This window comes from Cimex lectularius, unplaced genomic scaffold (genome assembly GCF_000648675.2).
Source record: "Cimex lectularius strain Harlan isolate CLEC.00 unplaced genomic scaffold, Clec_2.1 scaffold41, whole genome shotgun sequence".
Lineage (NCBI taxonomy): Eukaryota > Metazoa > Arthropoda > Insecta > Hemiptera > Cimicidae > Cimex > Cimex lectularius.
In genome coordinates, this window is record NW_019393011.1 from 720,250 (window position 1) to 743,966 (window position 23,717).

The following is a 23,717-nucleotide window of genomic DNA, read 5'->3' on the forward strand; positions in this document are numbered from 1 at the left end:
AAAGGACTTAGACGGGAAACACTTAAAAGTCTATTCCGTGCGTTCACAACTAAGGCCGACCGTTTGTAAAGGAATCAGGATTCATGGGCTATTATGAGAGAAGTATAGCTAATGATAAACTCTTGGAAGCTATAAAATCTGTCAGCAAACGATGACGATGATGAACTCAGGTTTTTTCTTACGTACAAATTTGTACCAAAGTCTTTTTTGTAACCATTTGTAACCGAAAAATCAAATTTTTAGCAATTAAATCTTAATTTTACACAGGTGATAATTGCCCTTGAGCAAAATTAATTTAATTAACTTTAAAGCTCATTAGTCATTAGTAAAGGTACTTTTCTATGAGCACCATGTGTGTCAGTATTTTCAGAAAAAACTTAAACTTAAAATTATGACAAGAATTTTTGAAACTCATAACAGTTTGTCTTCTTATTGATTTTTGTATTTTGTTTTCTTAAGACACAAAAAGTCAAATGAATCTTATATGATTTTTTTTCTCTTTCCACTGATGTAATCAAATTTACGGTAAGATAAGAATCTTATGAGGCACCAAGGCTTTATAGGAAAAAAATGTGAAAGGTTGAAGTAACATGACAAATGAAATATTATAAAATTGAGAATCAGACTCTCAGAACCTCCTGAAGTATTGACGTCTATTCTCGAAACACCCTGTAAATATGAAACCTATCCGGCTTCTGTGACAGTATAATTACAATCGATAAACTTCATAGAAAATTACAAGATTAAGAAAAACCTATTTTGTGTTGGTTTGTTAACTGAATCGATGACATAAGTCATAATATTATGTTATATAATTTATAAATATAAAGTGGATATACGTGTAAAATCAAGCTCGTGCTTGGTAGTATAAGTTCGTAAATCCGTCCTTTTTTAATCCTTTTTCTTTAATCCTTTTATTTCCTAGACGTTGTAATTTTATAATGTTATGCTAGTGTTCGTTTATTCGTTCGTTCGTTGAATTTTTGAGCACTTCGTTTATTGAATTTTTTTCTTAATAGTCGTACTTAATATTTTAGACACTGTATGTAGACTAATAAGTACGCAGAGGTATTTTCAATCCAGTCAACTTGAACGTACATATTAATTCATTTAAACCATGTAATTACAATAATTTATTATAAATAAACTTAGCAATATCAATTAAATAATGATGTTAAATCACGCTACCATTTCTAATATGTATAAGCTTTTGTATTCAACCTGTTTTTATAAATTTTTCATCGAAATTTTAACTGTCTCCACTTCGGAAGAAAAACATGTTATTTTGTCGTAAAGATAGAGTGAATTATGTTATTTACAACCAGACATATGTCAATCAGTCAATCAAACGAAGACAAATTTTAGAAAACGGTGTGTGGTTTTTAATTTATTAAATATTTTAATATTAATTAGAATTTTAAATTATAATATTTGTCTAAGGAACGTTCTCATATAGAGAAAAAAACATACCTATCGAGTAACGAACATATGGCGAAATTTTGTGCACATATTTTGGACTTTTAGTATTAAAAGTATCGACCACTTTATCACTACGAACACTCTGAATCAAGGCATGATATTGAAGAAGAAAACAAATTTATTTGCTACTTCCAAGGTTTCGACCTATTTTAAGGTCATCATCAGGGCCTATAGTAATTCCTCGTGATTAAAAAAGTACTTATTCAATTGAGTTAACAATCAATAACTACATACAACTTACAAAGTCAACTTAAATATGTCTATAGATTGACATATTTAAGTTTTCACAGGCGATCTGACATTTCCTTGAAGACCAACTGAGTACCAACATTCCCAACCTACTACCTTTTGAATTTTCCCTCTTTTTTCCCATTTTTCAAATGTTGTGTAATCAGGATTCGATTCTCGACGAAATATGAAGAGATAGAGTGGGGGAGTTGGTGTCCGAGTGGATCGAAATCACGATAGCTCAAGTGGTTAGAGCAGCGGCTTATTGAGCCGAAGGTCGAGGGTTCGAATCCCACAGGTGACACTGACTTTTTTATCTTAACCAATATCTTACATACAGATTAATTAATTAAAATAGATCGAAAGCTTGACAGTAGCAACTAAATTTGCTTTCTTCTGCACGACCATACCTTGAACCAGAGTGTTCGTTTATTTTGGACCCTAGAATAAATAAACATTCTAAGTTTCACCCTTATATCGTGAATAGTAGCGATATTAATGATTTTGGTTAAGTATATAATAACCTAACCTCCACTTCTATTTTTAAAGTACGTCCAGTATTTATCTTTACGTTGAATTGAATGAAATGAATAATAAAGTAAAATATACGAACTGTGAAAAGTCTACATTTATTGGATGAAATTAAATAATAGACTTACGAACCTATTAAAGGCGGGTAATTTACAGATAAGACTAGTTTTAGTGTTCTGTTATTTAGGTCAATTCACTGTTCGAGCGTTTCTGACTCGTAGACGAAATTATAATGAGTCGTTTTCATTATCACGAAAAGAGTTAGTAATTACTTCTACTAATTTTACACCAACAAACAATGAAATCTAAGCTTGATTCAAATTGTTGGATAATTAACTTGTGGACTGAATTGGTATTTAACGAGTGTTGAGAATTGGGGATGTTGAAAAATATAACTGACTACCTCGGACTCTCTGCCCTCCCTCGTGGCACTCCTACACCCTTTGTCCTCCTTCTTTTTGCAAGCCCCACAAATCTCCATCCGATCCACTCGTAGTACAGAATGGTTCAATTGAAAAACTATTAGGAAAGGGTGGTACCCCCATGAATTAAGAACAGGTGAGGCAAAAGAGACCACTCGCACGGTTAGGCAGACTGTTGGGAAATAGAACATCTAGGCAACAAAAGGCATCGGCGCTTATAGAATATTGATATACTGTGCAAATTACTCTACTGGTAGTGACGTGCGATACCAACTATGAGTAAAGTATCGAGTATTTTCTTTCGATACCGACTATTTTTGGTATCGAATATTATCATTCGATACAAGTACTGTATCGAATACTTTTTGTAGTATCGGAAAGTATACCCAAATAGATTTTTAGTCGAGTGTTCAAGTAATACTGAATTTTCATTTACCGTTCGAATCTAACCGCTCATCAAACTGGAAGTTGACTAGTTACAGTTAGGAGCGCCTACAAGCGGCATATGACCACAAAGTTAATCGAGAATTCGAATTGGTGGTTGGTAGCTCTGCTGAAAATTCTGGTAACTCATAATTCTTTCTCGTGTCGCACCTTGCACTTTCAATTTCAGTAATTTCTTATAAAATCTTTTTGTCTTCACGTCCTTAAAATGAGTTCACCTTCCTTCTCGTATCATGTCTCCTCCCAAAAGTAAGGCATGGGGTTATTTTACTAAGAAAACTGGATCGTTGGCATCTTGAAAACTCAGGGGAATACAGTGGGAATAGGTTTTCTCTTTTTAAACATTTGAAAGCCAAACAGCCGTTGATAAATTTTCTCAAAAGTCGATTACGATAAAATTGAAATATCAATTATGTACAAATGTGTTGACAGCTTTTCTTTTTCTTACCTACGTACCCACTATATGAAAAAATACTTAAAAATGAAAAAAAACGAGAAACTACTCGTTAGTATCGAATAATTTCTGTCGATACTTGGGTAGTATCAAATATTTCGATACTGTACTTGTAAGAGTACCCGACACTGGTATCGAATATTTTCTGGTATCGCACGTCACTATTTACTGGTCTTTGTATTTCTATTATACTTATCTTAACAAATCATCCGATTTTAACATTACGGAGAAAAGAATGGCAAATACATAATGGTTGTTGTTTTGCTATTGTAGTCAGAAACTGCCAAAAAAAGCTTTAATTGGCAATACTCAACAGATAAACAAATAAAAGATACAGGCACAAAAATAACAAGACTTTTTTAAAGTTAGTAAAATTGTTGTTTCTCTGGAAAAAAAAAAAATCCCATTAGAATTAGACAGTTTAACAACACTAAACTAAACCCTTTTTGCATTTCTAAATTCCATTGACCTGTTTTCCCCCCAGGAATTAAATAAAACGCCACGGTCTTGGTATTAATCAACCGGTGTTAAACAACACTAGGGAATGTTAACGCCAGTAAGGAATTAGTAGGAAAGCGGTAAACAGTGAAGCGTCCCGTTTATTTTAATTAAACAACTGCTCTAGGGAGTATTTCTTTTAATTAAATAATTCATAACATCTTCCCTCTGTTTATGTTCATTAAAAGGACGGTGGGACAAAACCGTGCGCTTTATAACAGGCAACGGATGTATTTTATATATATTAATTTTTTTCTAACTTATTTTTTCTAATAAATCGGGCCGCTACCTTCTCAACGATGGAGTTCATATCGTGGTCATTCCATAAATCTTAAGTGAAGCACATCTGAATGTAAACTTTATTTCCGATCTGCTTAACAAGAGTAGATCCAGGAAATTTCCTATTTCTAAACTCATCTTGAATAGATGAATCGAACACTATATCTTTATGCCTAAATTGCACAAAAATCTCTATTAATATTAATAACAATCTTTCAATTAATTAATCTTTATGTAAGGTATTGGTGGAGATAAAAAAATCAGTGTCAAGAGCGAGATTCGAACCCACGACTTTTGGCTAAATACGCCGCTGCTCTACCACTTGAGCTATCGTGGCTTCAATCCACTCGGACACCAACTTTCTATCTCAACTTTTTGCCATTTTCAATTGTCGTATAATCAGGATTCGATTATCGGCGGCAATGAAATGGCCACGGAGAGCTTTAGTGAAGATATATTTCATTTTACTTATTAAATCCATTACATTTCGTGGTCCAATTGACGAAATAACTTCTTTCAATTAATTAATCTTTATGTAAGGTATTGGTTGAAATGAAAAAGTCAGTGTCACGAGCGGGATTCGAACCCACGACCTTCGGTTAAATATGCCGCTGCTCTACCACTGGAGCTATCCTGTCGAACAGATTACACGACATTTGAAAAATGGCAAAAAGGAGGGAAATTTCGAAAGGGTGGGTTGAAATGGGAAGTTGGTGTCCGAGGGGATCGAAGTCAAGTTAGCTCGAGTGGTAGAGCAGCGGCGTATTTAGCCGAAGGTCGTGGGTTCGAATCCCGCTCGTGACACTGACTTTTTTATTTCAACCAATATCTTACATAAATGTGTGGTGATTAGTGACCGTTAGTCGATAACTATTCAGAAATCATGAGATGCGGTCTGGTGTAATGTAGGTTTCAGAAAAACATTTTCTTTATCGAGCCAATGTTTCGATCTTTATTGAGATCATCTCCAGGGCCTGGGTATAAACATAAAACAGCAATATCTCACTGGCACTCTCAACACGACATGCAAGAATGGCACAATTACACAGAAGACCAACACTTTGAGTGAGTAGAAATACTTTGATTGAATATAAAAAATATATTTTGCATTGTATAAATTCACTTTTTTCCACATCCTACATGTATTTGTTAAATTTAAACAATGTTTGTAAGTCCCAGGCCCTGAAGATGATCTCAATAAAGATCGAAGCGTGCCACGATAAAGAAAATGTTTTTCTAAAACTTACATCACACCAGACCGCAACTCACGATTTCTGAATAATTATCTTACATAAAGATTAATTAATTGAAAGATGGTATTTGGTCAATAGGACCACGAAATCTAATGAAAGTAATAAAAATAAATTTCCAGAGTGGAATTAATTGTGAATGCTGAAAATATTCAAGAAAACAAAAGCTCTTACGCGTGAAACCACCATTAAATCCTGACGCCCTCATAATATAGGCACTGTAATCGTAACAGGAATTATAATATAGCTGAGATTTGGTTCAGACAATACAATGCTGGAAACGAGCTTTCAATATGAACCTGATCAGGTCGCCCTTCAGTGATCAATTATGAATGATTAATCTGAATCATTCGACAGTGTTAGCCAGGATTCGGAATATATTGCTGATGAATTAACAGCCACAATTAGTCATTTCAAATGGTACGGTAAGGATTAAGAAAATTTGGTGAAAAGTTGCCCAGATTAAGTTGTCTTGATTTGCCAGAAGATAAAAACAAAAGCATGTGGAGTAGAAAAGCATTACAAGTGAAGTGGATATTTAAAAAACCTCCTGCTAACCAATGCCAATTACCCCCCTTGATCTGGAATAAATTATTGGACAAACAAGGATCAGCGACTTTCTTCTCCCTACTTATAACCAAAAAATTCTGCCATCTAACAACCCCGTTGCCGATCGAATGACAGATAAACAGCCACAATTAGTCATTTCAAATGCCAGGGAAACTTGATCTCGATTAAATAATTAATGGAGATGTAAGGATGAACGTCTTGCCTCTCCCTAATAAGAACCACAATGCCGTGTAACTAGAACGCCGTTTCTAATCGATATCAGATTTCGCGAAATTGTTATACTCTCAAAACCTCGAAGGGGACAACATAAGGAAAATTACGACGCAGTAAACTTAGCAATAAAATTCGTGTGAGTTTAATGGTATTAATTTTTGAATAAATCTGTTTTTAAGGGTTTTTGTAGTAATTGTGTGAGGGGGCTAACGATTGTTTCACAGAAGAAACAAAACTAAATTACTATAAAGTAGTACTTTTTTCTTTATTTTAATATTGAAAACCACTTAATTTTCAATGAATAAACATTTTTAATCGTTGTAAATCGAAGTTTAGAACAAACCTTTCATTTTTATAACAATAAGTGCAAAAAAATTGCAAAAGTGTTATTGGTTGCAAATAGAGTTATCTTCGATCAATCCGTCTTCAAAGATCCCACGAATCCCTAGAGAGATTACCTAAGAGATGCGCTAAGAGGATTTGCGGTTGGGGTGAATAAATATCTTGAGCAAAGATCAAAGATAAAATCATTTTTTAGTTTTTGCTAAAAACTCTCAATTCAAACAATAAATAACCTGAAAATACCACCTTTAAATCGGCGAGAAAATATTTATTTCCAAAGTATAGAATACAATCTAGAATATATATATTATTCACCCTAGTCTAGACAACAGAACGTATAATAATTGGAAAATGGGAAATAGAGGCAAAACACCCAGACTTGGCGTTTTCTCATTTTCTAATTTCACCACTATTGGCATTTGTTAAGAACTTCTTATGGTACAAAATTCATCTTAGCCTAGACCAGTGGTTCCCAAAGTTGTCCCTAGGGACCCCAGGGGTCCCGGGCATCATTCAGGGGGGTCTGTGAAAAATCAAAATTGATTTGGGGGACCCTAAACAACGTCAAACGGGTCCGCGAAAGGCTTAATAAAAAATAATAAAATTGTGATCCATTTTTATTATTATGGAAATTAGCAGTATTGTAATATTCGGTTACGAGTAAGAGAACTGATAAGATAAGCAGTAACTAGTACGACTAAGTAACTGCCGTAACTTGTAACTGTAACTGAATTGCTAACGAATAAGAAAAACGATTCTTTGGAGATCGTGAGATGCGGTCTGGTATGACGTAGGTTTTAGAAAAACATTTTCTATATAGTGCCAACGTTTCAATCTTTATTGTCATCATCTTCAGGGCCTGGGATTTATAATCATTGTTTAAATTTTACAAATACGTGTACCATGCGAAAAAAAATTATGCAATGCTAGATTCAACCAAAGTATTTGAACTCACTCAAAGTGTTTGTTTTCTGTGTTACGCAGTAACAGTGTTGTTTGTTACATTAACAGTGATTTGTTGCAAATAAAACATGTGATATGCACATTTTCTTATATGATTTGTATTCTTTTTAACAGAAAACAGTATGGGCGAGCCGAAGAAAAAATGCTGACAATATTGTGTTGAATATTTGAAATATGGCTTTATTTCATTATCAGGAAATAGTACTTTACCTATGCCTTCTATGTAATAAAACTATGTCAAATGATTCAATGAAACCTTCCAAACTTAAGGAGCATTTAATAAAAATCCAGAGGGACAAAAAAGATAAGGATTTAACATTTCTTCAAGCAGTCAAAGAAAAATATTTGAAAACACCGTCATTGCAACAACTCATAGGGGCAACATCTAAGCGAGATGATGATGGACTGCATGCTTCTTATAACATTCTTTTATTGATTGCAAAGCCCGGAAAACCGTACACTATTGGCAAAATGGGCCAAAACGCCCAGATTTGGATTTATTCATCCTAATTTAGACTAACAGAACGTATAATATGAATAAAATATCGATAACTTGAAAATGGGAAATTGGGGCAAAACACCCAGATTTGGCTTTTTCTCAATTTCTAATTTCGGCACTATTGACATTTGTTAACAACTTCTTATGGTATAAAATGATTATTCAGCCTAGCCTAGAAGCACAGAATGTACATTACGAATAAAATCTTGATAACTTTGGAAAATCGCAAAATGGGCCAAAACGCCCAGATTTGGATTTTTCTTATTTTCTAATTTCATGACTTTTTACATGTGTTGACCTTTCTGATTATGTACTATTTATTCATCCTAGTCTACACTAACAGAACGTATAATATGAATAAAATATCGATAACTCTGGAAAATGGCAAATTGGGGCTAAACGTCCAGATTTGGCTTTTTATCATTTTCGAATTTCATGACTTTTTACATGTGTTGACCTTTCTGATTATGTAATGTTTATTCATCCTAGTTTAGACTAACAGAACGTATAATATAAATAAAATATCGATAACTTGAAAATGGGAAATTGGGGCGAAACACCCAGTTTTGGCTTTTTCTCAATTTCTAATTTCGGCACTATTGACTTTGTTAACAACTTCTTATGGTATAAAATGTTTATTCAGCCTAGCCTAGACGAACAGAATGTACATTATGAATAAAATCTTGATAACTTTGGAAAATCGCAAAATGGGCCAAAACGCCCAGATTTGGATTTTTCTCATTTTCTAATTTCATGACTTTTTACATGTGTGACCTTTCTGATTATGTACTGTTTATTCATCCTAGTCTAGACAAACAGAACGTATAATATGAATAAAATATCGTTAACTTTGGAAAATGGCAAATTGGGGCTAAACGTCCAGATTTCGCTTTTTCACATTTTCTAATTTCATGACTTTTTACATTTGTTTACTGTTTCTTATGGTATAAACTGTTTGCTCAACTAATCTAGACTAAAACGTATAATATGAATGAAATATCGATAACTTTGTAAAATGGGAAATTGAGGCAAGGTTTGGCTTTTCCTCACTTTCTAATATGTCTTAATCTTGCCTCTTAATGTAATCAGGCTTTATTTTATACAAACATACAATTTATAACTTATAATTTATGATGTAATGAATATTGTGTATTGTTTCTATTGAGAGTTTGTACAATTAAAATCGTGTCACTTTTATAAACGGGTAAAGAGTGGAGCAAATGCACAAAGATCGAACTTAGGACAAGTATATAATTCAAAGGGCAAAAACAAAAAATAGATGAGGATTAGTTTTTAAGAAAATGTGGAAAATTAATCGTATTTTGCTAGTGTTAAATAAGCGAATCCTATAGTTAACCACGTCTGCTTTTTACATCGACAAAATACTAAATTTGAATCCAGATACAAGACTAAAACAAACAGGAACTTTCAAGACTGCTAGACAAACGATCATCACAAATAAGTGATATACAACACGATAATAAAGCCGATTTGGACGTACGGAACTGAAATTTGGGGGTCGAACATTCCAACTAACATTTTATACATTTCTCGATCTCCGAAAAATAATGAATGCACCCTTCTAATTATATTATCGCATTATTATAACCGCCAATTATACCATCCGTAATGACATTAACATACTTTTGTGAAAGATGTTATAAAATTCCGGTACAAAAATCTCAACAAATCCCTATCATTACACCCGAATCCGTTAGTCCTAACTTTAACACCCCGTACTATTGCCAATAATCCTCCTAGAAGATTAAAGCGGCAATGGCATCGCGACCTGTTGGGCAGTGAGACTTAGCCAAAAGGCGGGACATCACTTTGCATTCTAGTGTTAGATGTTTCTTGTATTTTATTATACATCAACAATTTTACTTGAGGTATGCTTAAATACCTTGTAAAAAGATATTAATATGTAATAAAAAAAATTAATAAAAAATAAGAAAAATTTTATATTAAGCCGTTGGAATATAGATTATCCGCCTGTGAGTTCAGCGCTAGGTTTGCTGTTTTTCTACCCTGATGATAGGCGTTGGTAATGTAAGTAAAATAATTTCACACAGATAAAAATCCAATAATGTTGGAAAATAGTAGTTAAACTGCGTGCTTAAAATACTAGTACATCTTTCATCATGGGCATAAAACAACAGTTGCCAATTATGTCAGCAATGACAATAAATATCTGTGTTCTGTAGATTTCCAAGAATTAACGGCTTCGTTGCCTCACCCAAACGAGGATTTGTCGTCCGTGTGATACCCACGATCGGGGCCAGGCGAATTTTGTATTCAGCCGCGTGAATGTATATTTACGTAAGTAACAAAAGGTGTAGTCCCAAATACGTGACCTGATACTCCATCGGCCCCTAACCAATACATGTCCCTCGCTCGCTCTTATATTTTGTCGACAGGTTTTTTTTTTTTCATTTTTTGCCTTTGCACAATTTTTATAGAAATCGATAATGATAATGTAAAACTTGACAATCTTTTAAAGAAGGTGGAAAAATTCCACAACCAGCTGAAATATATAAATATATAACTATAAAATATATACACTGCTTTAGATCGACATCTCATTAACAAGGGGAGGCTACAGATGTAGGATAACCGATTTTCATCAATTTTTTTTTTTGTGTGTGTGAAACTAGGCTGACAAATATTAGACACAAGTTCTTGTCAATGGGCACTAAGATCCGAGAAAAAAATTTAACTAATTTAAATCAGGTTTTTGCTTTCGTTGTGCATGTATTTACTTGAAGAAAAAGATTTTTTTGAGTATGAAAAACTATTAAAATAATATAAAACTTTTTTCTTGATAAAAAAAATAATAAAAAATATATTTTAACGTACTTTGCAAAAACACGAAAATTAATCATCGGAGCGAGCCAATTCGAGCTGCCTATTATAAAATAAAATACATTATTTGTGACCGAGCGACGTAGCAATGTAGTTATGAAAGGTGTTGGTTGAGATAAAAAAAGTCAGCGTCGCGAGCGGGATTCGAACCCACGACCTTCGGCTAAATCAATACTTCGATCCGCTCGGACACCAACTTCCCACCTCAACCTCGTCTCTCGAATTTTCCTTCCTTTTTGCCATTTTTCAAATGTAGTGTAATCAGGATTCGATTCTCGGCGGCAAATAAAATGGCCACGGAGAGCTTTCGTGAAGATATACTTCAGTTTAATTATTAAATCCATTACAGTTCGTGGTCCGATTGACCAATTAACATTTTTCAATTAATTATTATTTATGAAAGGTATTGGTTGAGATTAAAAAGTGTCCGAGCGGATCACGATAGCGTCACCTAGCTCAGGTGGTAGAGTAGCGGCGTATCTAGCCGAAGGTCGTGGGTTCGAAACCCGCCCGTGACGCTGACTTTTTTATCTCAACCAATACCTTTCATAAATATTAATTAATTGAAAAATGTTAATTGGTCAATCGGACCACGAACTGTAATGGATGTAGCAATGTAGGTTGAAATATTTTTTTACTAAGAAACAAAGTTGATATTCGTTTTTCGTACCCCTCCCAAAAAAAACCTGAATATAAATTTTCTCGAAAAACACAGAAATGGTGATCATTTTGAAACGTCTCCACCGATCTACAGATACCTTTACAGGGATTTAAAAGCTAAAAGCCGTACGAAAAGGCACAAACATGGCCACCGGAAATAAATAAAACGTTCGAGTAGTTTTTATTGATTTTATCCTTATTTGTCGTGGATGTATCTCAACGTCATTATATATAAGTCCATTTTTTAAAATTCTCTAATAATAAAAAAATTATTCAGGGGTGTATCAAAGAGAAAAAATATACAAAAAGTAACAACGACCAAAAGACACGTCTAGTAGAAGATAAAAAATAATATTAACTTCGTTGTTAATGAAATATCTTGCCTATTTGCACTCACACATCAAATTTGTATATGAATAAATAGTCATAGAATAACCAATGACTTGGGTCGTCGGTCATTGACAAAAACAATTTTTGACCGAACAACGCAGCAAAGTAGACTTTTTTTTTAAATCACCATACAAAGTTGACATTAGTTTTTCGCACCCCCAAAACACCTGAGTACAAATTTTGTGAAAAATCAATAAATATTTTTTCCAAAAAATTGTCGCCTAATAAATGTCTCCGACTTTTTTTTTCTAAATTGACAAAAACGTTGATAATTTTGAAACTTCATCTATCCACCAGGAACTTTATAGGACTTTAAAATCTTACAAACTGCACGTACGGCAAAACTTTAATCTCCGCAAATAAATTGGAATCGGAGAAATAAAATAACACCTTTGAGGAGTTCTTGTTAATTTCGTGCTTAATTTTTTTTACTTATAAAAATATATATGAAAATTTGATCAGATAAAATATAATCATCAGATCATAATCTACATTTTAAATGAGCATGATATCGACGTGGTATGTTTGTGATTCCTGACCTTTCGTATTTACGATGTAAATCGAAGCAGATCAAGGGCCAGTTTGGAAGTAAGTATTTAATACGACTTCGATCCAGGCTTTAATTGGCAGTTTCATCTTTCTACGGTTCATAGAAGTACATTCTATTAGAACGTCCTATTATCCGTGCTTATTAACGCCCTAGATATCAACTTGCAGAACTTCGCCGTACCTCAATGTTGTGCAATTAGGTATTGTAATACAACTGAGCAAGTAAGCAGTTTCCTTAATTAATGTTCCGACAATAATTGGTACTTTGAATTTTCCTATGATTACATACTAATTAAAGGCGGCTTATGCAATGGAAACCTCAAACGTGAAAATAAGGATATAAAATAAAATGCTTAAACAGCCGACTTAAATATCAAGAGTTCCGAACGCGGTATTGATAACGGCTTCCATAAATATCTAAAAACAATAGAATTTTTCTACGCAAATAACTTCGTTCTTTTCCTTTTTTTCTTTGAAGTTGATCAAACGTTTGTTAAAGTCTGGCATGGATGACGGAATTATAATATGAAAAAATATTTTCTAACGAACTATGCACAACTTCTTGAGCCTTATCTTGGTGAAAGGTATTCACGGACTTAGCGATGAAGCTTATTCAGAGCTTAACCGATACGCCGCAATCAAGGCGGTAAGAAAAGACAACAAACCCATAAACCTTCAAAATAATTCAAAAAAATAGAAACAGAATACGTTTTTTAACGCACGAATCGTGTAGTAACGATATTAACACAGCAATAAAATAAACAGGAATGTGTGGTGATTAGTGACCGTTAATCGATAATTATTCAGAAATCGTGAGATGCGGTCTGGTGTGATGTAGGTTTCAGAAAACATTTTCTTTATCGTGCCAACGTTTCGATCTTTATTGAGATCATCTTCAGGGCCTGGGATTTACAAACATTGTTTACATTTAACATTTTGCAATGTACAAATTCACTTTTCCACATCCTAAATGTATTTGTTAAATGAAAAGTTAAATGCACGATAAAGAAAATGTTTTTCTGAAACCTACAGCACACCAGATTGCATCTCACGATTTCTGAATAATTAAAATAAACAAAACAACTTCATTACTTTTTCCTTGGTATTTTCAACAATTTTGTTGCCTAAGGTTTATCAGCACTGTCATGAGCAATTCCGACTGTCTCAAGATTGCTGTCCCAAGAGAACGCCTTGAGAAGGATGGTGGCATTTATCTAAAATCATTTTGTTTTGCATTCATGAATTGCAAAGTGAAGACCAATATAAAGAAAGCATGTAATGTCATGTGTCATACCACTGAGTATCGGCTGTCGCAATGACTCTAGAGATAGTGTTCGTTTAGCACTAAGGGTTCATACTGCGTGTATGCAGTTTTCGTTTTTTTAAATTTCTACTTTCATCCTTACAAAGGAGATCCATTATTACTTACTAGCCCCGTTAGTTCTAGGATGGGAAAAGCCCTATTGAAAGAGATTTTTAAGAAAGGGTAGTCGATCTCAAAAATCAGTCTAAAATCAATCGCGATGCGTACAAGTAAGCAGATAAAATTCATTTGAGGCATTGCTTGTTATACGAGTTAGATCTCTGGCAAAGAGTGGCGATGTGGAATTTCCAGTGATAAAGTAGTAACTGAACGTGTAAGTCAACAATGGTTCGTAATGTCAAGAGACGAATCAAAGACCTGCCTCGTTGAGGAACGCCTAACGAACCTAAAAGTGACTTTTTGGTGGCATTGTAGGATGAAGGCAAAATAACTGTAGTACAGCTATCACAGATATTTCAGATACATCGCACAACATTAGAAAGATCTCTGGCTTAAGTTGTCAAACTTCATAGGTTGACCGTGAATTGTCCCTCAGGAATAAGAAAACTTGTAGCTTTTCACTCTAAATAGGAGTCGGAAAGTTTTTTCTTCTTATTTGGTCATTGGGAATGAGAATGAGGTTCTTTATAAAAATGTTTAATTGAAGGACCGTTTGCAGGAATGATATTCTTTCGTAGACTGTTAAAACACAACCAAACCCTTACGGCAGAGGTAAACTGAGCAGAGCTAGAGAGTCAGCGTTGAAGAAAAAAAGGCTTCCAGCCCTGGAGAATAGACGCAACGTCGTGTTTCCGAAACAGGACACCAGGCATCACACAGGTGCACTCACTCACACTCACTTAGTTAAATCACCGATTAGCCTGGCTTCTGACTAAATATCCTCCATACTCAACAAACCACGCCCTTTACATTTTTAGTACTTCCGCTCCCTAGAAACCTACTTAAAAGTAGAAACAAAGGAAAAACCAGAATCGCTTGATGAAATTTTTAAAGCAAAACTTTTCTTCGATTTTTTTCTTGTTTTTATTGAGGACTAGCAATTGATATTTTCAACTAAACAATCGTGAAAAACTGGCTTTTCTGAGTCCTTCATAATCTCAGCAGTCTGAAATCCTTAAAGACCACCACCAAAGAAGATCTTGCACGGTTTGCAAAAGTGGAGAATCATACAAAATGAAGGAAAATCGGTAGTTGTTTACTTCTCCAACAGGAATATACAGTAACTTAAGTCAAGGCAAAGTGGAAAGAGTATTGGCTAACGGCCAGGGGTTCTCCATTGCCAACTTCTTGTTTACCAAAAATTGTCAGGCACACGTGGACTTATGGGATCCAGGACTGAGGGTCAGCAAAGAGAAAGACAAACAACCGTAATACGTAAGAAAGGAGGATGTCCACTATGGTCTCAAGCTGTTCGATGTAATTTTATCAGAAATATAAGTTTAAATTATTATTCTAACGTACTTATTATAATTAACACTCCCCCCTGACAATAGTAATAGGGAAATGAAACTCTTCTTATACATGGCTTTATAGAATGAAGCCAAATTATTAAATCCAACCTTGCAAGTTTGCTGCTGATTGGAACACAGTTCGGTTAACAGTTGACGAATACATTGCTGCCGAAATCAGCCTCAATGACATCCCAGCAGGACCTTTTGGTGCCCTACTATTAATGGCCGCCTTGGGACCCGTAACGCCGCTTTTGAACTTACTCCTTATTTTTCGTTCGTCGGGGGGGTTTTCCGCAACTGTTGTACTTTTCTCTTTTATTCTCTTTCGTAGGTTTAGTTTTAAATTTAACCTTCAAGGTCATATCACTTGAAAAAAAATTAAAGTTGATTAAATTGGGACTATATTTAAATTATTCATTAAATTCGCGTAATTCAATCGGCGACTAAAAAAACCAAAGGGATAACGATTTTTATTAAAAACAAGCAGATTCAAGAAAGCAAACCATTCGATTTTTAATTACCCATAATCCATTATATTTAGTGGTCTGATTGACCAAATTACTTCTATCAATTAATTATTCTTTGTATGTAAGGTCTTGGTTGAAATGAAAATGTTAGCGTCACGAGCGGGATTCGAACCCACGACCTTCAGTTCTTTTTACAATTTACAGTTTACAGATCAGACTGACTGCCTCTGTAACGCCAAATAATGCTAAATCCCGAAAATAGAAATACAATCTGTTGGTTGTGCATAATCCATTATATTTAGGGTTCTATTGACCAAATTACTTCTTTCAATTAATTAATCTTTTTATGTAAGGTTTTGGTTGAAATGAAAAAGTTAGTGTCATGAGCGGGATTCGAACCCACGACCTTCGGCTCAATACGCCGCTTGTCTAACAACTTGAGCTATCGTGACTTCGATCCACTCGGACACCGACTTCACATCTCAACCTACAACCTTTCGAATTTTCCCTCCTTTTTGCCATTTTTCAAATGTCGTGTAATCAGGATTCGATTCTCGGGACATATGAAGTGGCCACGGGGAGCAGTTAGTGACTACTTTGTTTACTTATTAAATACATTATATTTAGTGTTCTATTGGCCCAAATACTTCTTTCAATTAATTAATCTTTTTATGTAAGGTTTTGATTGAAATGAAAACGTTAGCGTCACGAGTGGGATTCGAACTCACGACCTTCGGCTAAATACGCCTCTGCTCTACCATTTGAGCTATCCTGGAGCAGCGACGTATTTAGCCGAAGGTCGTGAGTTCGAATCCCGCTCATGACGCCAACGTTTTCATTTCAACCAAAACCTTACATTAAAAGAATTGCCCATAATGATTTCACAATTATTTTAAATGGATCGCCATAAAGAAAGTACAAATATGGTCTTAAAGTCGTATTAATACAAAAATACTGTCTGTTATTTAGCATTCGGCAATCCTATCGAAATCAAAATTTCATTAGCTTTCCTGCTCTTACAATTGCTTTAATAAATTTCACCAAGAAATAGACGACCCGGGCTATTTATATTTTATATACAACGACTGGCTGAACCTGGTCTAAATTTTTAAAAAGCAGACAAGAGAATGGAGTTTCCTGCGTCTTTAAGTACTCCAAAAAAGGCTCAACAGTTTCAAGCGTCAAACGTTAATAATTAGAAGAACGAAATTAAATCCCTTAACTAAACCCATTTTGAGAGTATGTCAAGTATACGCCAAGCTTATAAACAACCGTCGCAAGTGGTTTTAATAATCTGTGTAAAAAGAATTTTCTTTTTTCTACGTTTTGGATTTAGAAGTGAACTTATATTTTACGTCAGTTTTACGTAAATGCACTATTTATTTAATTTCAAAATTTTCCTTGTTGATAAAAACGTCAGTTACAGCTTAAATTGTACTGATTAAAGTGGATGATTTTTTTTATATGTGTCGCAGTATTTTGGACCGGGAGTTTAGATGACTACAACCAATGAACCGGGCAAGGCTAAAAGCATAATTCGGTTGACCCTAATAGAAGCGAAAAAGATCAATCGGGCTGGCGTTAAAAGAAGCAACATTTTGAGACATTTTTATAAACATATAACGTTGACTTTGTGTTATCTCAAGCACATATTATAAAGCAAATGAAAAGTCAACTCCCCGGATAAAGTGATATAAAAATAAGCCCCAGTTAATGTCCTACATCAAAGAAAGCCTAATTTATATTTCTCTTTTCTCAGCTTTTATACTCATTATAGTTTGACGTGTAGGCTTTTTGTTATGATTCGTATTCTATACGATAAAAAGAAAGGTTAAAATAACAGTACTCAGAGTATTGATCGTTCTGAATTGTTTTTCCACTCACATGTGTAAAAAACATTTAGAAAACATCGTGGGTATCTTTATGGTAGTGGTTATATGTACGGGTCAGGGACGAGAAAGGCGACGAGCCTTTTAAGCGAGATCAATTGTGAGCGGTACGGCCGTCCTTTAATGGAACAGAGGCGACACACGCCTTTTCTCAATAGACCGCCACTCCATCCATTCGAAACCCACGTCCACTTTGCTCCTGGGAACCAAGAGACGGATAAAAAATACATAAAGTAATAAGTTCTTCTTTTATAGTTATAGAGTTAATCTCGACTGGAAACATTCCGCTATTCAACCCGGAAATTAAATAATAACCATTCCATTTGGAGAACATTTCCTTTTGAGAAAAAAATATAAGGTAGTCTCATCACTTGGCAGTTTTCAAACAAGTTTCCACTATTATTTGAACAACTGTTTTACACTTAACCTGTTTAAAGGATACTTTTTCAACAGGAACGAAACGTTTATTTTACGTAAAAGCTACTAACTAACACCATCGTTATACATTTATGTGTGGTGATTAGTGACCCTTCGTTCATAATTATTCAGAAATTATGAGATGCGGTCTGGTGTGATGTAGGTTTCAGAAAAACATTTTCTTTATCGTGCCAACGTTTCGATCTTTATTGAGATCATCTTCAGGGCCTGGGATTTACAAACATTGTTTAAATTTAACAAATACGTGTAGGATGTGGAAAAAAGTGAATTTATACAATGCAAAAAAATATATTTTTTTATATTCAATCAAAGTATTTCTACTCACTCAAAGTGTTTGTTTTGTGCGTAAGTGTGCCATTCTTGCGTGTCGTGTGGAGAGTGCCAGTGAGATATTGCTGTTTTACGTATATAAACATAAAATCCCAGGCCATGAAAATGATCTCAATAAAGATCGAAACGTTGGCACGATAAAGAAAATGTTTTTCTTAAACCTACATCACATCAGACCGCATCTCACGATTTCTGAATAGTTATACATTTAAATCGAAGCGATAAACATTCTTATTTTGGGAAGATGTATTAGTCGGGGTGTAATATACTGCGCCTTTTATGAGCTATTGTATCCCCGTTCTGTGCCTGTAGCACACCTGAGTCCTGTTTCATCTACGGTTGAATTTCTTCTACGGTCACAATGTACGTCCCAAAACATTTCCTCCTGCGGGCACCAGTTTGTTAATAGGTGGGTTGGTGTCTCCTCTGCTTCTTTGCTGAATGTACATGTGCCGTCTTCGGTTATAATCGTACTGTCGCTATAAAGTTACGGCGACGACGGGTGGTATAGTGTGGTTTGAGGCTCGAGACCCGAAACGGCCCACCTCGAGTTCTCATCCACGGCCCTTTTCTCAATCCGGGTTCTTCATTCTATCCTGTGACCCCTCCCAACCCTTGGCTGCAAGGAGGGTATCCGGGCACAAAATAGAGGTATAGCCCAGAGCGAGGCAACCTCTCTAAAGCACAAGCTGTACTCGTGTCGGCGTAGGGTCGGCATGGGCGGCGGGTGCCCTAGCAGAGTCACCAGATCCTGTCTGCATAGACGGGGTAGGATGTATGGCCATCTGTACCACGGGGTAACTTAAATGTTTCAAAATCAGCCCAAAGTTACACTTGAAATGGTTTCGTGGTAGTGCGTGGTGACGCCCTGGCGGGAACTTAGACAGGGGCTGTCTTCTACTTGTGACCATCGTGAAGCTTGCGTATGGCCAGCGTTATTACCCCCGGTGGACGGAGACGGTGGACCGGTTGAGGACGCGATGATTATGCTGAATAGTCCCTCGAATGCGTGAGTAAACGGACGGAAATGGGTAGTGAATCGGTTGCTCTGACTCGCGTATGCTTTGCATTGTTGTGCGTATGACAGCGTGGTCCCTTGGGGAAGCGAAGGATCGGACCACCTAGGCTGAGCCTATGGCGTCAAATGCGCATAGCAGGTGTAGGCTGAGCTCGATAAGAGATTTTACCGTAGGCGGTGCTCATCTAGGGTGTAGTTAGCAATTCCACTTTAAACAAAACCGCGGCCGGGGCGGATACGGTAGTTTCTACGCTGGGGAAGCCCCAATACTCTGGGATATAGAGTGGCCTTCTCTATATAGGGCGTGCGCGGGAGAACAGGCTGATGTATTTCGGCTTGTTAGACCTTTGCGCGCGGCATACGACCCGATGCACAATGCGGGCCCGACCATTCGGAGTGAACAAGCGGAGAGCGAGGTTGTACTTGGCCCTTAGGAGCTGGGACGCCTCTACACAATGCTGCGGCAGTAACACCATTCCGTCGTATGCGGAGGTGCGTCAGCTCTCATCTTGAGGATCAAAACGTCCGATAAAGCCGAATAGGCCAGGTGCGGACGCTAAAGATCCTCTAGTCTTGTGACGACGAGTACTCGGGAACGACATGTCGCAATAAAGTGCTTAAGTACATTTTACCAACTGGCATCACTGATTCATGCTTGTTTAACTAAGGACAATTTTTTTCGTTTAGTAATTAATATAAATACCAGATGTTCTAATAATGTAAGTTTTTAGAAAATGTATATACTAGAGCGAAGGCTGTTTCATAAATCTATATTTTATATATAATTGTACAATAATAAAGTTTGCGATATTTACGCATGTTAAGTTTTTGTTTTGTATAAGATTATTATTTTTCATCGTTTAGTTTTAACGAGTATTAATTCATTTTTTAAATTCTCTTAAAATCGTCAAATAAAAATAGTAAATTTTGTCTTAAAATATTGTATTTATAAATATTTATGGGTATTTTTTAACTACATGTAAGCATTAATATTATGTGTATATCAAATATGAAGATACAGGGAAAACGTAATAATCGTACAGTCGCTATGAAGTGGTTAAGTACTTTTTACAAGTTTTAAGTACTTCGTAACCACTGTCATCACTGATTCAGGTTTGTGTAACTAAGGGCAATTTTTTCATGAAGTAATTAATATAAAATTAAAATAAATACCAGAGACCTAATAATGTAACTTTTTAATATATATATTAAACTGAAGGCATAAATCTATATTTTATATATAATGGTACAATACTTTTGTTTTGTATAAGATCATTCTTTTTCCTCGTTGGTTTTTACGAGTATTAAATCTTTTTTAAATTCTCTTAAAATCGTCAAATAAAAATAGTAAATTTTGTCTTAAAATATTTATTTTATGAATATTTTTTAACTACATTCACATCCAATATTAATTTGTACATCAAATATAACAAACGTGAATGGGAAAACGTAATAATCGTATTGTCGCTAAAAAGCACTTAAGTACTTTTTGCCAGTTTTAAGTACTTTGTACCAAGTGTCATCTCAGATTGAGGTTTGTGTAACAAGAACACCGTTTTCAGGAAGTAATTAATATAAAATTAAAACAAATAGCAGTTGAAGTAATAATAAAGTTTACGTTATCTATATATGTTAAGTGTTTGTTTTGTATAAGTTACAAGAATCATTCTTTTTCGTCGTTCAATTTTGACAAGCATTTTTCTTTTAAAATGGTCGAATAATAACAGTAAATTTTGTTTTAAAATATTGTATTTATAAATATTTTTAAGTGCATTTGTGCATTTTACATTAATATTAATGTGTATATCAAATATGAAGATACAGGGGAAACGTGGTAATAATCGTACTGTCGCTATAAAGCGCTTAAGTACTTTTTATCAGTTTTTAAGTATTTTGTACCAACTGTCATCACTGACTCAGGTTTTGTAACTAAGGACAATTTTTTCTTGAAGTAATTAATATAAAATTAACATAAAAACCAGACGTTCTAATAACTTAAGTTTTTAGAAAATATGTATATTAAAGGGAATACTGTTAAATTAATAAAGTGTTTGTATTTTTATTGAAATTGCACCCCAAGAGGAAAAATAAAAAAACAATTGATATCACCTGTTTCCAAGTTTGTAAACAGGTGAGGAAGTATAACCTGAAGTCGTGTAAACTGTAAAGGTTATTTGTTAGTTGTTCGTACCTGGTTTTTGACGTTGATGAGGAGCTGGGTTTGCACGTTGGAAAAAAGGACGAGGCAGAGTTGGACGAGAGTTGACGCCTTGAAAATGCCGTCGAACATTGCTGAGGTAAAACTGAGAAGCGGCCGCGTCGTCAACGGTTCATCCTCGGCCGATGAGAGCTCGCTCTCAGCCCGGTGCAAACACTGCAAAACGTCACCGTTTCCGGCCGAATAAATACTAAGAGACGGGAACAGAGACTGCTCAGAACAGACGGCCATCCGCCATCTTTTCTCTCGTGTCCTTCCCAACATGCTGCGCCATCTCTTAGCAGACCTAGAAAACATGGTTGCCGTTTCTATGTCCATTTATTTGAATTATTTATTTTAATGTTTTTATTTAATTTATTCATCATAAAACAAATGTCACACAGTACATGACATTTACATTTACTTATTTATGGGTAAAAAGTACAAGAGGAATCATCTATACCCAATTAAGAATATGTCATGAAAGATTGTCATGACATTGACACTTTTGGGCCAAGCACAGATATCTGTTCGGCATGTAAACAAATGTTGCCAAATAATGAGTTTCACTTAATTGTACGATTATATATCTTGGCTCGATATAAATAGCAAGTAGGGAGGAATGCCACTCATTTTTTTTCCTTGTACTATCATAGATCTATCCATCTTTGTCGTTACTTGGTCCTTATTGATGATGGGGTTTGCGACCTTGATGTTGGATTAAAATTAATATTAGGTGTAGCCGCTTAATAATTAGGTCTGTTCGACCTTTAATTTTTTACATGAACTAAGTTCAAACTGGTGTGAGCCAGATCGGTTTCTATCCTTAATTAATATGAATTATTCTACTACAAGAGGATCGAATAATTGGAGTAATTTTTTTACTTGACTATTATTGCTATTTTGTCAGATTAGTGCAATAAATTTAGCATTTATTTATGTGATTAAAATTACAGATAGAATTGTTTTTTGTTCTGTGCATTTTGCTGGCTGTGATGTTTGTTACTTTATTAGAACGAAGGGTTCTTTGTTATTTTCAGCTTCGTAGAGGGCCCAATAAGGTGGGTTTAATGGGCTTATCTGATATTTTTCTGATAGGTTGAAACTGTTGTTTAGGGAGCAGAGTTATCATTGTTTATCTAAATTTTTTTTTAAATTTATTGTTCCCTATATTCATTAGTCTTTTATGTTATGGTGATTGTTTCCCTTTGTGATATATTTTTTTTTTTGGGGGGGGGCTCAACATGGCCATCTGGGTATTTAAAATGGAGTCGTACTGTCCTCTTTTTTTTAAGGTTAGTTTAACATGTTAGAAACTCGCACCCAGAGCTCTTGAGAGTTACTCTCAGATCCCTTTGCATTGGAGAATGAAATTCGCCCAAGTTCACTTTCGGAGAGCAACACTCCATGGTAACTCACGAATCCACTTCAGACCATTTATACACACACACTGGACAGTGGCAATTTTTTCAGATAATTTTCTTTCAAACCATCATAATTATATAATTTCCATTACAACTTGAATTGCTCATTTAATTTGGTTTTACTTAATTTTTACAAAATTATAAACAGATGATAAATTATTTTTAGCCTTTAGAATGAGGATAGATATTTAAAGACAACATTCAAAGGAAATGGAAATATACACCTTAAAATAATATTGAAATTTGTTAGTTTTAAAAGAAATTGTTGCTAAGGCAATGATTGTTACATTTTAGAATGAGGTTAGTTAAGGACTTTCAAAAGAAGTGGAATTACACATCTTAATCTAATATTGAAATTTGTTAGTTTTAAAAGAAAAGGGTGATAAGGAAATGATTGTTACAATTTAGAATGAGGATAGATATATAAGGAGAACTTTCAAAAGAAATGGCATTTTATCTTTCAAAAGAAGTGGAATTACACATCTTAATCTAATATTGAAATTTGTTAGTTTTAAAAGAAAAGGGCGATAATGAAATGATTGTTAC

The 23,717-nt window shown here is 34.8% G+C and overlaps 1 protein-coding gene across 1 annotated transcript in view; it reads right to left on the minus strand.

Moving 5' to 3' along the window:
- Positions 1 to 22,021, minus strand: part of LOC112128024 (out at first protein-like) — a 93,570-nt gene extending 71,549 nt beyond the window's left edge. The window contains exon 1 of the mRNA XM_024229758.1: positions 21,742 to 22,021. Coding sequence (XP_024085526.1) covers positions 21,742 to 21,999 — 258 coding nt within the window. The 5' untranslated portion in view covers positions 22,000 to 22,021. The remainder of the gene's footprint in view (positions 1 to 21,741) is intronic.
- Positions 22,022 to 23,717: the final 1,696 nt, after the last annotated feature.